This window comes from Pseudophryne corroboree, chromosome 1 (genome assembly GCF_028390025.1).
Source record: "Pseudophryne corroboree isolate aPseCor3 chromosome 1, aPseCor3.hap2, whole genome shotgun sequence".
Classification (NCBI taxonomy): Eukaryota; Metazoa; Chordata; class Amphibia; order Anura; family Myobatrachidae; genus Pseudophryne; species Pseudophryne corroboree.
This window is the reverse complement of record NC_086444.1, coordinates 636,531,385-636,545,491: the sequence shown is the minus strand read 5'-3', so window position 1 is coordinate 636,545,491 and position 14,107 is coordinate 636,531,385. Positions and strand designations below refer to the sequence as shown.

At 46.6% G+C, this 14,107-nt stretch overlaps 1 protein-coding gene across 6 annotated transcripts in view; it reads right to left on the bottom strand.

Moving 5' to 3' along the window:
* Nucleotides 1-14,107, bottom strand: part of ANO8 (anoctamin 8) — a 244,048-nt gene that overhangs the window by 40,192 nt on the left and 189,749 nt on the right. For 5 of the 6 annotated variants that reach the window (XM_063914579.1, XM_063914580.1, XM_063914582.1 and 2 more), the window contains one exon: nt 1,346-1,489. The exons of the other annotated variant lie outside the window; for it this stretch is intronic. In XM_063914579.1, coding sequence (XP_063770649.1) covers nt 1,346-1,489 — 144 coding nt within the window. The remainder of the gene's footprint in view (nt 1-1,345; nt 1,490-14,107) is intronic. 6 annotated transcript variants of the gene reach the window in all.

The window sequence follows — 14,107 nt, the reverse complement described above, 5'->3', positions numbered from 1 at the left end:
TCCCTGGATATTTTTGTTGTGCTATCCCCCTGCGGGCCTCAGCAAATTCTCCAGAAAATTGGCCGTACATGTTTTGGTGTCGACAAAATCCCTGATTGCTCTAAATTGGAAAAATACCTCTCTCCCCCACTTTTCTCTGCACTTAAGGCCCAGATTTGGCATGTTGTGGCCATGGAGGAAATAACATATGTCCTTCATGATCGAGGACATGTTTTTACACAAGTTTGGGCTCCCTGGTTGTTTGCGGAGTGCAGACCACCATCCCCTTCCTCTTGAGTTCTTTGTTTACACCTCCTATGCTGCTGTTTTCTGTGTGTGTGTGTGTGTGGGGGGGGGGAATGCTTATTTTGTATTTACCCTATAATACTGCTTCGTGGCCCCCACACACATTCACTTCCTTCTGTTAATCACTTGACTTTTTGTTTTCATTTTGCTTATTACTGTAATTTGACTTTGGTCTGTATTGGGCTCTTGTTGCCATTTTTTCTGTGTTTATTCCTGTTTTGACTGACCATTTAAAATAAAAAAATCTAAAAAAATGGACAAATACAAATAAATACCTACCCTATGAAACTGTATGTCAAATAATGGGAATGTATGAAGTGCAATTAAGCAAAAAAATTCTAAACAAAAAAATATGGGAACACAGAAATTTGCTTGAAATGACTTAAAATGCATAATAAAAGAGGTAAAAAAAAGCTTTTATATAACACACATAAATGGCATTAAATCTTGTAATCATAATAGTGTTATATAAATAATGTTGGGAAATACTGCACACATTTGTACAGAACATAAATGATGGATGTTCTCGACATCTTTAGCAAGTATTAATCAGCACCTGTCTGAATAAAACTAATGTGGACTATACGACAATAAGAGCTCAACCATGGGCTCAATCAGTCTACAGTATTTTGCCTTCATTTTCATGCATGAGCTATGCATCAAGTACTCACCTATGCTTTTAATATTAGCAACAGGCTTTCTGTCTCCTTCAGGCAATGAGAAGGCCTAGTACTGACAAAAAGCTCACAAAATCCCATTTTATACTCTAAAGCCTGGATATCAAATGCAGAGAATATGGTAGATCACAAGATGGGATCCACAGGAAAGCACAGGAAATGTGTGTTGTCCTCATCGCTGTAGTGTACCTATTATTGCAAAACACTTTTTTGTACACTATCATAACTTATGTGTACACATTTGCCTACGTGTAACTAAAGTAGATACAAAACTGGTGGCCATGTGACCCTCGCACTATTGTTGACCTAAAACTCCAAGGATACTGCTATCCAAGTAGAATACTGCCCCACAGAATACCCCATCCCACCGCCCAGCCTCATACTTTAGACTTGAAGAAGCGTCTGGCTGATCTGAGAAGTGTCCTGAGGACGATGAGGAACAGGTGAAACTGGAGGGTGAGGAAAGGGAGGAGGGCACCTCTAATCTGGCGGGTGAAGCTTTGGGGTAGAGAGAAAACGAGCAGGAGCTGCAAGGAGGTCAGGAAAGGAAGGTACAAGGTGGAGGAAAGAATCAGGGGAAAAAGAGAAAGGAAAAAAAAAAGGAGAATAAACAATAGAAAGTAAGAGTAGGAAAGAAATGGAAGAGTTAAAGCAGAATCACATGTTTGGGTTCCAATGAGTTAACCATTTAGTTAAAATAAGAAACTGTCAACCATATAGATGCTGGTTTGAGCAAATCAAAGCTATAGATTGTCTTTAGGACTATTTTTGCGTTTCCATTAAGCAAATAAAATCTATAAGTTAGAGTGCTCATGTTGGAAGGAACAGCAGGCTATATAGTAGCACTAACATGACTCTGAGGAATGGCTACTGCAGCGTGCAAGGTTTAGTTTTTTCTAAATATCCTCTCTTTGGGCGTAATTTAGGACTGATCGTAGCAGCAACTTTGTTAGCAGATTGGCAAAACCATGTGCACTGCAGTGGGGGCAGATATAACATGTGCAGAGAGAGTTAGATTTGGGTGGGGTATGTTCAAACTGAAATCTAAATTGCAATGTAAAAATAAAAAAAGACAGTATTTACTTTGCACAGAAACAATATAACCCCACCCAAATCTAACTCTCTCTGAGCATGTTATATCAGGTCTGGTCTGATATAGGCCCTTTGTTTGAATGCTTGCAGCATCTGTATAGTGATTTTGCCTTCGAACAGGGCCACTCTAAGAGATCATCTAAATTTCTATGAAAAAATAGGATTTTAATTACCTACCGGTAAATCCTTTTCTCGTAGTCCGTAGAGGATACTGGGGTCCATTTAGTACCATGGGGTATAGACGGGTCTACTAGGAGCCATGGGCACTTTAAGAATTTGATAGTATGCCCCTCCTACCAGACTCAGTATAGGAAACTGTGCCCGAGGAGATGGACATACTTTGAGAAAAGGATAGATAAGGATAGTGGTGAGAGTCCGAACCAGCACACACAACAAGAGGAAAGCCAAGCTAACCAAACTTGAGATAGGAACAGCAATGGCTGAACCAGCATTACTTAACCAATTAACAGTGCAGGAAGAACGAAGCACCGGGCGGGCGCCCAGTATCCTCCACAGACTATGAGAACAGGATTTACTGGTAGGTAATTAAAATCCTATTTTCTTTGACGTCCTAGAGGATACTGGGGTTCCATTTAGTACCATGGGGATGTACCAAAGCTCCAAAACCGGATGAGAGTGCTGAGATTCCTGCAGAACTGATTGACCAAACTGAAGATCCTCCGAGGCCAAAGTATCGAACTTGTAGAACTTTGCAAACGTGTTCGAACCTGACCAAGTAGCTGCTCAGTAGAGCTGTAAAGCCGAGACACCCCGGGCAGCCACCCAGGAAGAACCCACCGACCTAGTAGAGTGGGCCTGTACAGATTTTGGACACAGCAAACCTGCCGTGGAATAAGCATGCTGTATAGTAAGCCTGATCCAGCGTGCAATGGACTGCTTTGAAGCAGGACACCCAATTTTATTTGGATTATAAAGAACAAACAGCGAGTCAGAATTTCTGTGACGAGCTGTTCGCTTTACATAGACCTTCAAAGCCCTCACAACATCCAAAGACTTTGAAGTTGCAGAGGTGTCGGTGACAACCGGAACAATAGGTTGGTTGATGTGAAATGCGGACACCACTTTAGGAAGAAATTGCTGACGAGTTCTGAATTCAGCTCTGTCCTCATGGAAAAGTAAATAAGGACTTTTGTGAGTCAAAGCCCCCAGCTCCGACACACGTCTTGCTGAAGCCAAGGCCAACAGTGTGACGGTCTTCCACGTAAGACATTTTACGTCCACCTCCTGTAACGGTTCAAACCAGTCCGACTGGAGGAACTGCCGCACCATATTGAGATCCCTTTGTGCCGTGGGAGGCACAAAGGGAGGTTGGATGTGCAGAACACCTTTCAAGAACGTCTGGACCTCAGGGAGAGAAGCTAATTGTTTCTGAAAGAAAATGGACAAGGCCGAAATCTGGACTTTTATGGAGCCCAGACGCAGGCCCACATCCACGCCTGCCTGCTGAAAAAGCAGGAAATGTCCCAGATGAAATTCCACCCCAGAATAAATTTCTGCTCTCACACCAAGAGACGTATTTCTTCCAAATACGATGGTAATGCTTAGACGTTACCCCCTTCCTGGCTTGGATCATAGTCGGGATAACCTTGTTAGGGATCCCTCTCCTGGCTAGAATCAGCCGTTCAACTTCCATGCCATCAAGGCGTCCACCACCACTGCTTGTGGGTCTCTCGACCTGGAACAATACCGCTTGAGCTTCTTGTTCAGAAGAGAGGCCATCATGTGGATCTGTGGATATCCCCATCAACTTGTCAAACACCTGAACACTTCTGGGTAAAGGCACCACTCCTCCGGGGTGCAGGTCGTGTATGCTGAGGAAATCTGCTTCCCAGTTCTCTACTCCCGGAATGAAGGCTACTGACAATGCCACAGCATTTCTTTCTGCCCAGAGGAGAAATCTTGACACCTCTGACATTGCTGCTCTGCTTTTCGTTCTGCCCTGTCGGTTTATGTACGTCACTGCCGTCACATTGTCTGACTGGACCTGAATGGCCTGATCTTGAAGAAGATGTGAGGCCTGCAGAAGGGCGTTGTATATGGCCCTGAGTTCCAGAATGTTGATTGGAAAGTCGACTTCCTGACATGACCATCTTCCTTGAAACTGCACTCCCTGAGTGACTGCTCCCCAACCTTTGAGGCTTGCATCTGTGGTTAACAGAATCTAATTCTGAATTCCGAACCTCCGACCCTAGATGAGGTGAGAAGTCTGTAGCCACCATAGAAGGGAGATCCTGGCTTTTGGTGACAGATGGATCCTCTAGTGCATATGAAGATGCGATCCGGACTATTTGTACAACAGATCGAGCTGGAAGGGTCGTGCATGAAACTTTCCATATTGAAGAGCCTCATAAGAGGCCACCATTTTCCCCAGAAGGCGAATGCACAGATGCACGGACACCTGGGTTGGCTTCAGGACATCCCAACCTTCTCCAACGGAAGGAACACTTTCTGCGACTCCGTGTCCAGTATCATTCCCAGGAATGGGAGCCCCCTTGTTGGCTCTTGGTGAGACTTTGGAAGGTTCAGAATCCACCCGTGATCCTGGAGGAGTTTGGTTGAGAGACTAATGCTGTGTAGCAACCTTCCCCTGCATGGTGCTTTAATCAGGAGATCGTCCAGGCACGGAATTATGTTCACTCCGTGTTTGCGGAATAGAGAGACCAAATGGCAGGGCCCGGAACTGGTAGTGACAGTCCTGCAATGTAAACCGTAGATAAACCTGATGAGGCGGCTAGATCGTAATGTGAAGGTACACATTCTTGATATCCAGAGACACTAGGAATTCGCCCTCCTCCAAACCTGAGATTAACGCTCTCAGAGACTCCATCTTGAATTTGAACACTCGTAAGTACGGGTTCAAAAGACTTGAGGTTCAGAATCGGTCTTTCCGAACCGTCCGGATTCGGTACTACGAACAAGTTGGAGTAGTACCCGTTGTTGAGCACATGAGGTGGAACTGGAACAATGACCCGAGTCTGTACCAGTTTTTTGGATGGCATGCTGTAAAGTAATACTTGCCTCTTGTGAAGCTGGCAAGCTTGATTTGAAGAATCTGTGAGGTGGGAGCTTTTGGAAGTACAGTCTGTAGCCCTGGGAAATAAGATTTATGATCCAGGGATCCTGGCACGAACGTGACCAAATCTGACTGAAGAATTGTAGGCGGGCTCCCACCTGACAGCCTTCCAGGCATTGCGGTCCACCGTCATGCTGAAGTCTTTGAGGAAGCAGAGTCTGAGCTCTGTTCCTGAGCACCTGCTGGTTTGCGTGGTTTACCTCTAGCGCCACTGGAGGACATAAAAGCACCTCTGGATTTGCCCTTGAACTTGGCCGTCTGAAAGGACTGTAACTTAGAAGCTGAATAAGTCTTCTTGGTTGGGAGGGCTGCGGAAGGAAGATACGTAGACTTACCCCCAGTAGCTGTGGAGATCCATTTGTCTAGTTCATCCCCAAACAAGGTCTCTCCTGTGAATAGTAGGCCTTCCACGCCTTTCCTGGAGTCCGCGTCAGCAGTCCACTGGCGTAGCCACAAGCCCCTGAGTGCAGACACTGCCATAGCGGTGGTGCATGCGTTAAGCAAGCCTATCTCTTTTATGGCTTCCATAAAGTTTGCAGAGTCCTGTATATGCTGCAGGAGTAAAACAACACCCCCCCTAGACAATGGCTTTTGTGATCCACGCACATGCAATAGTTGGTCTTTGGGCCACCCCAGCAGCTGTGTACAATGATTTGAGTGTAGTCTCAATTTTACGATCAGCCGTGTCTTTTAGCAAGGCTGCACCAGGAACAGGCAATACAATTTTTGTGACAGCCTAGAGACTGATGCGTCCACTATCGGTGGATTTTCCTATTTTTTCTATCCTCCAGAGGAAAGGGAAAAGATGAGAGTAACCTTTTAGGGATCTGAAATTTCTTATCAGGATTAACCCACAGTTCTTCAAACAGGGAATTCAATTCCTTTGACACAGGAAAAGTGACTGAGGAATTTTTTACATTAAAATAAGATTCCTCACACTCCTCTGACACCTTATAAGGAATATGCAGAACATCTTATATTCCCTGTGACAGAGCCGCATGACCCATCAGCGTCAAAGTCAGATTGCAGGATATGGGCCAGAGATCACTTTTGCGGACAAATGGGAGGGGATTGAGACGCTGTTTTGGGGACTGGGTCTCTGTTAATAAACTCATCCACGGTCTGTTTTAAGTATTGCGTCTCTTTCTTATTGCGGGACAATTTTGTAGAAAAAGTGGAGATCATTCCTTGAAGAGAATTAACCCACTCCGGTTCAGCCCCCCGCTATTCTGTGAACCCTGAGTACCGAGCCCCCTGGTGAAGAGGAACACTCCGCTGTACAAGAAACACACTCTTTGCCTGACATAATGTAAATGTGACAGCACACACACACACACACACACACACACACACACACACACACACACACACACACACACACACACACGAAAAGGTTAAGCACAAGTAACCCACAAAGAGCCCTTCAGGGAGACACAGAGTTGTTTGGAGCCAGCCCCCACCGCCCCCTTACCGCTAATGCCAAGCTTAGCCGGGTCGCAGACTAAGTACCCTGATAGGGGACTTAGTACACTAATAGTCGCTACCCACTGCTATTACCCCCTGGTACCGCTGAGGTAATTTGGAGTCACACCAGAGGAGCTGCGCGTCCCTGTCAGAGGGAAAATGGCGTTGGCGAGCTGCTGGATCCTCTCATAGTGGAGCCTCGCCCCTTCGATGGCACGCGGTCTTCCCGCTTTTGTTATACTGGCTGAGGTAATTTGTGTGCTTAAAATGGAGCAGAGTCGTTTTAAGGCTGTGTTTGCCAGTTTGGGTACTATGTACAGTGTACTGAGACGCAGTCGTGTACTGTGTCTGGAGATGCATTCTGCCCCGTTTAGAAGCTGCGCGTCTCCGTACCCTCGTGCCGCCACAATGGGCGTCGTCCCGGTTCAGTACTCACCACTCTTCATTCTTCTGGCTCTGTTAGGGGTGGCGGTGTGCTGTGGGAATGTACGCTCACCGTGGTGGGGCTTTTGTTACACTAAGGGCGAGATACATACCAGCTCACACCACAAACACACCGTACAACTGGGATTAGCAGGAATACCAGACAACAGTATGAACTAACAACAGCAACAAGCTGAATATAACTGATACACAACCATCGTGTAACCGAAAACAACAACTATCAATACAACTGCAAGTAACAGTCCACACTGGAATGGGCGCCCAGCATCCTCTACGGACTAGGAGAAAAGGATTTACTGGTAGGTTTTAAAATCCTATTTTCTCTTACGTCCTAGAGGATGCTGTGGACTCCAAAAGGACCATGGGGTCTATACCAAAGCTCCAGACCGGGCGGGAGAGTGCGGACGACTCTCAGCACCGATTGAGCAAACATGAGGTCCTCCTCAGCCAGGGTATCAAACTTATAGAACTTAGCAAAAGTGTTTGAACCCGACCACGTAGCTGGTCGGCAAAGTTGAAGTGCCGAGACCCCTCGGGCAGCCGCCCAAGATGAGCCCACCTTCCTTGTAGAATGGGCCTTTACTGACTTCGGCAACGGCAACCCAGCCGAAGAATGAGCGTGCTGAATCGTATTACAAATCCAGCGTGCAATAGTCTGCTTGGAAGCAGGATTTCCAATCTTGTTGGAAGCATACAGGACAAACAGAGCTTCCGTTTTCCTAACAAGAGCCGTTCTGGCGACATAAATTTTCAAAGCTCTTACGACATCAAGAGATTTTGGGACTGCCCCAGCATCCGTAGGCACAGGTACCAAAAATAGGTTGATTTATGTGAAACGAAGAAACCACCTTCGGCAGAAATTGTTGACGAGTCCTCAATTCCGCTCTATCCACATGAAAAATCAAATATGGGCTCTTGTGAGACAAGGCCGCCAATTCTGACACTCGTCTGGCAGACGCCAAGGCCAAAAGCATGACCACCTTCCAAGTGAGAAACTTTAACTCAACCTTTCGCAAAGGTTCAAACCAGTGAGACATAAGAAACTGTAACACCATTTCAAGATCCCACGGTGCCACGGGTGGCACAAATGGAGGATTGATATGCAGCACTCCCTTCACGAAAGTCTGAACCTCAGGAAGGGCGGCCAATTCTTTTTGAAAGAAATTAGATAAAGCCGAAATCTGCACTTTGATGGAACCCAATTTCAGGCCTGCATCCACGCCTGCCTGCAAAAAATGAAGGAAACGACCCAAGTGAAATTCCTCCGCAGGAGCTGTTTTGGTTTCACACCACGACACATAGTTTCTCCAAATACGTGATAATGTTTTGCCGTGACCTCCTTTCTAGCCTTAAGGAGAGTGGGGATGACTTCGCCGGTAATACCTTTACGAGCTAGGATTTGGCGTTCAACCTCCACGCCGTCAAACGCAGCCGCGGAAACACGCATGGCCCCTGCAGTAACATGTCCTCTCTTAGAGGAAGCGGCCAAGGATCTATGAGCAATTCCCGAAGATCCGAATACCAGGCCCTCCGTGGCCAATCTGGGACGACGAGTATTGCCTGAACTCTTGTTCGTCTTATGATCCTCAGCACTCTTGGAATGAGAGGAAGCGGGGGGAACACATACACCGACTGAAACACCCACGGAGTAACCAGTGCGTCCACTGCACTGGCTTGGGGGTCCCTTGACCTGAAACAATACCTCGGAAGCTTCTTGTTGAGGCGAGACGCCATCATGTCTATTTGAGGGATTCTCCAACGCCTTGTTACTTCTGCAAACACCTCTAGATGAAGGGCCCACTCTCCTGGATGGAGATCGTATCTGCTGAGAAAGTCTACTTCCCAGTTGTCCACGCCCGGAAGGAAAACTGCTGACAGAGCGCTCATGTGCTGTTCCGCCCAGCGGAGAACTCTTGTGGCCTCCGCCATTGCCGCCCTGCTCTTTGTTCCGCCCTGGCGGTTTACATACGCCACCGCTGTTACGTTGTCCAACTGGATCAGGACAGGTAGACCTTGAAGAAGGTTCTTCGCTTGCAGAAGGCCGTTGTAAATGGCTCTTAACTCCAGAACATTTATGTGGAGACAAGATTCCTGGCTTGACCATTTTCCCTGGAAACGTCTTCCTTGTGTGACTGCACCCCAGCCTCGTAGACTTGCATCTGTGGTCAGCAGGACCCAATCCTGGATTCCGAATCTGCGTCCCTCTAGAAGGTGAGAACTTTGCAGCCACCACAGGAGAGAAATTCTGGTCCTGGAAGATAGACTTATTTTCTGGTGCATGTGCAGGTGAGACCCGGACCATTTGTTCAGCAGATCCCACTGAAACACCCGGGCATGAAACCTGCCAAACAGAATGGCTTCGTAAGCCGCAACCATCTTCCCTAGCACTCGAGTGCATTGATTAATCAACACTCTTGCCGGTTTCAGAATCTCCTTGACCATGGTCTGGATTTCCAGAGCTTTTTCCGCCGGAAGAAACACTCTCCGTAGTTCCGTGTCTAGGATCATGCCCAAGAAGGGCAGCCGAGTTGTCAGAATCTTGCATCGCAGCGTTTACTACTTCTCTTTCTGGAAGAGTAACTGGCAAGGCCGATTTGAAAAAGCGGCGGGGGGGCATCTCCTGAAACGCCAGTTTGTACCCTTGGGACACTATGTCTAAGACCCAAGGATCCAGGGCCGATTGAAACCAGACCTGACTGAAGATTCGGAGACGGCCCCCCACCGGCACGGACTCCCGTAGGGGAGCCCCAGCGTCATGCGGTGGACTTGGCAGAGGCGGGGGAGGACTTTTGGTCCTGGGTGCCAGACACAGCAGGCGACCTTTTTCCCCTTCCTCTACCTTTTGAAGCGAGGAAGGACGAACCCCTTCCTTTTTTGTATTTATTAGGCCGAAAGTACTGCATCTGAGAATGGGGTGCCTTTTTCTGTTGTGCGGGAACATAAGGAAGAATAGATGACTTACCCGCAGTACTGGTAGACACCCGGTCAGCAAGGCCGTCACCGAACAAGACACTACCTTTAAAACGGAGAGCTTCCATAGTTTTCTTGGAGTCGGCATCAGCATTTCATTGATGAATCCACAGAGCACTCCTGGCCGAGACCGCCATGGCATTGGCCCTGGATCCCAAGAGGCCAATTATCCCTCGCCGCATCCTTTAGGTAATCTGCAGCGTCCTTGATATAACCAAGAGTCAAAAGAATGTTATCCTTATCAAGGGTATCCATATCAGAAGCTAAATTATCAGCCCACTTAGCAATAGCACTACTCACCCACGCCGACGCCACAGCAGGCCTGAGTAGTGCACCAGTAGTAACGAAAATGGCCTTCAATGTCGTCTCCTGCTTGCGATCCGCCGAATCCTTGAGGGCAGCCGTGTCAGGAGATGGAAGCGCCACCTTCTTGGACAGTCGGGACAGAGCCTTGTCCACGTTGGGTGACGACTCCCATTTTTCCCCGTCGTCAGAGGGGAAAGGATATGCCATAAAAATTCTCTTGGGAATCTGCCACCTTTTGTCAGGCGACTCCCAAGCCTTTTCACAAAGAGCAATCAGTTCATGAGAGGGGGGAAACTTCACCTCAGGTTTTTTTCCCTTTAAATAAACAAACCCTTGTATCTGGAACAGGAGGTTCCTCAGAAATATGTAAAACATCTTTAATAGCCACAATCATGTACTGAATACTCTTAACCACTTTCGGATGTAAACTGGCCTCATTGAAGCCGAGTCTGTGTCGGTATCTGTATCTGCCATCTGGGTAAATGAACGTTTATATGACCCTGAGGGGGTCTGTACCTGAGACAAAGCGTCCTCCATGGATTTTCTCCATGTTTGAGTCTGAGAATCAGATTTATCCAGCCTCTTAGACAACAATGCCACGTTTGCATTCAATGTACTCAACATATTTACCCAATCAGCAGTCGGCTGTGCCGATAGAGTCATTCCCAAATCTTTCTCCATGCCCCCAGTAACTTCCTCCGGGGAGGTACACTCAGCCTCAGACATGTCGACACGCTGTACCGACACACCCACACTCACACCGGCCAAAAAGGGGACAGACCCACAGGGAAGCCTGTAGAGAGAACACAGAGGGAATATGCCAGCTCACACCCCAGCGCCCATATACTACTAAAGAAATAATATATGATGGCTGCGCTGTAATTCTATATACATATGTAGCACCAAATTGCTTGTGCCCCCCCCCCCCCCCCATTTTGCTCCCCAGATACTTGTAAGGAGAGTGGAGGTCCGGGCCAGCGTCTTTGCAGCGGCTGTGAAGAGATAAAATGGCGCTGGTGAGCTGTGCGGCTAAGCCCCGCCCCTTCCCGACGCGCTGTAGTCCCACTTAAATTTGAAATTTTTTATACTGGCGGGGGTATCGTACACGGTTCCCGGGCACCGAATATGCCTCTTTCGACAGTTAAAAGACCCTCAGTAACTTGCTGCCCAGGGCGCCCCCCCCCCAGCTCCCTGCACCCTGTAAGTGCCGTTGGTGTGTGGGAGCATGGAGCGCAGCGCGACCGCTGCGCTGTACCTCTGTTACTGAAGTCTTCTGTACTGCTAATACTCACCCGGCTTCTTACTTCTGGCTTCTGTGAGGGGGGTGACGGTGCGGCTCCGGGAACAATCAGCTAGGCGCAAAAAGTGATCAAACCCTCTGGAGCTAATGGTGTCCAGTAGCCTAAGAAGCAGAGCCCTTAACTCATAAGAAGTAGGTCTGACTTCTCTCCCATCAGTCCCACGAAGCAGGGAGCCTGTAGCCAGCAGGTCTCCCTGAAAATAAAAAAGCCTAACAAAGTCTTTCCAGAGAAACTCAGTAGAGCTCCCGTAGTGTGTGTCCAGTCTCTCCTGGACACAGAATCTAACTGAGGTCTGGAGGAGGGGCATAGAGGGAGGAGCCAGTTCACACCCAGTCAAAGTCTTTTAGTGTGCCCATGTCTCCTGCGGATCCCGTCTATACCCCATGGTCCTTTTGGAGTCCCCAGCATCCTCTAGGATGTAAGAGAAAAATGCAGAAAACTCTTCAGGATCTTACTTAAGCGTGACCAGCTCCTCCGGGCACATTTTCTAAACTGAGTCTGGTAGAAGGGGCATAGAGGGAGGAGCCAGCCCACACTATCAAATTCTTAAAGTGCCCATGGCTCCTAGTGGACCCATCTATACCCCATGGTACTATATGGACCCCAGTATCCTCTAGGATGTAGAGAAATAAGAAATGCCATATTAAAAAAAAAAAAAAGGTGTAATCCAACACAAGGGGCCGATGTAACGACGTCCAAGCTGGCCAGAGGTGCGGGTTCCCGGATAATTTTATAAAGTGGAAATCATGTACAAGGCAAAACCATGCCTTGTAATTGATTGCTGCTTTAAAAAAAACACTTCAGAGTTTGGCAAGGAACCCATACCTTCGGCCAAGTCGGAATTCATTACACCTGGCCCAATCTGTCCGATTTACATTCGTATGTTTTTATTAGTAGGGAGAAAGGGTAGGTTTAATCACAAATTCCCACCCATTCTATAAATCTGTAGCCTACAATGCATATAAACATTAAGGGAATTGGATATAATATGCTCTATCAACAGTAGATAGTGGCACATTTCTGTCTTTCTGCTCCTCTGTGCCATAGACCGCTAGCTGACACATAATGCTACAGAAGCATTATTCAGTAGTTTATTCAATCAATAGTGGGTTTAAAAAGACAGCTTCATGATCCTCAGTGAGAGATTTGGGATACTGGACTAGACACTAAGGGGGACATTTACTAGTGATAAGAGTGGAGAAGTGAGCCAGTGGAGACGCTGCCCATGGCAACCAATGAGCAGCTCTGTATAATTTTATAGTATGCAAATTATAGATGTTACTTCAGTGCTGATTGGTTGCCACGGGCAACTTCTCCACTGGCTCACTTCTCCGCTCTTATCACTGCTTAGTAAATGTCCCCTTAATATTCCCCTTACCAATCCTGACACACAGAAAGTTTTCTTTAATACGTAGAAGAAATTTCACCCAACTAGAAGAGTCATGTCATCCATGACCGGTTATGGATTGGGCTGTTGCAGCTGTCCAATAAGGTGAATTTGTCTGACAAAACCTTTACTTGAGATGTAAAATGTAAAGACAGACCTTAGAATCAGTAATACAGGTTGAGTATCCCTTATCCAAAATGCTTGGGACCAGAGGTATTTTGGATATCGGATTTTTCCGTATTTTGGAATAATTGCATACCATAATGATATATCATGGCAATGGGACCTAAATCTAAGCACAGAATGCATTTATGTTCCATATACACCTTATACACACAGCCTGAAGGTAATTTTAGACAATATTTTTTATAACTTTGTGCATTAAACAAAATGTGTGTACATTCACACAATTCATTTATGTTTCACATACACCTTATACACACAGCCTGAAGGTCATTTAATACAATATTTTTAATAACTTTGTGTGATAAACAAAGTTTGTGTACATTGAGCCATCAAAAACAAAAGGTTTCACTATCTCACTCTTACTCAAAAAAGTCCGTATTTCGGAATATTCCGTATTTCGGAATATTTGGATATGGGATACTCAACCTGTAGTATAAATGTGAGCTGCAGAGAGAGAACCGGTCACATGTGAGTTTGCTTTTAATCATCCCCTGCTGATCAAGATGTAGGACACACAATGACTTTCATGCAAGAAAATGTAACACATGCACGCACTGCAGTAATTAGTAACCCTTAAAAGGGAAAACTAATTTGTTAAACCCTACAAAGGATAATCTTAAAATGCCTCCTCTAGCTGTAAATGGTTGCCTATAACTACAGACTGCACAAGCAGTGTCCCGCCTGCTGCCGCCCTCTGTAGCACCACAGTGCCTCAGGTAATTAACAGCAATAACTACTGATATCGCCATAAAGCTGCTGAGAATTTGGATTCAATCTACCTATGCACTATGACTAGGTCTTCATTTTTGTAAGACAATACCAGTAATAGCAGCAGGTAGGAGGAATCAACAGCTGCTGCAACTTGGGAAGAACTACAGTTAGGCTGGGTACACACTAGAAC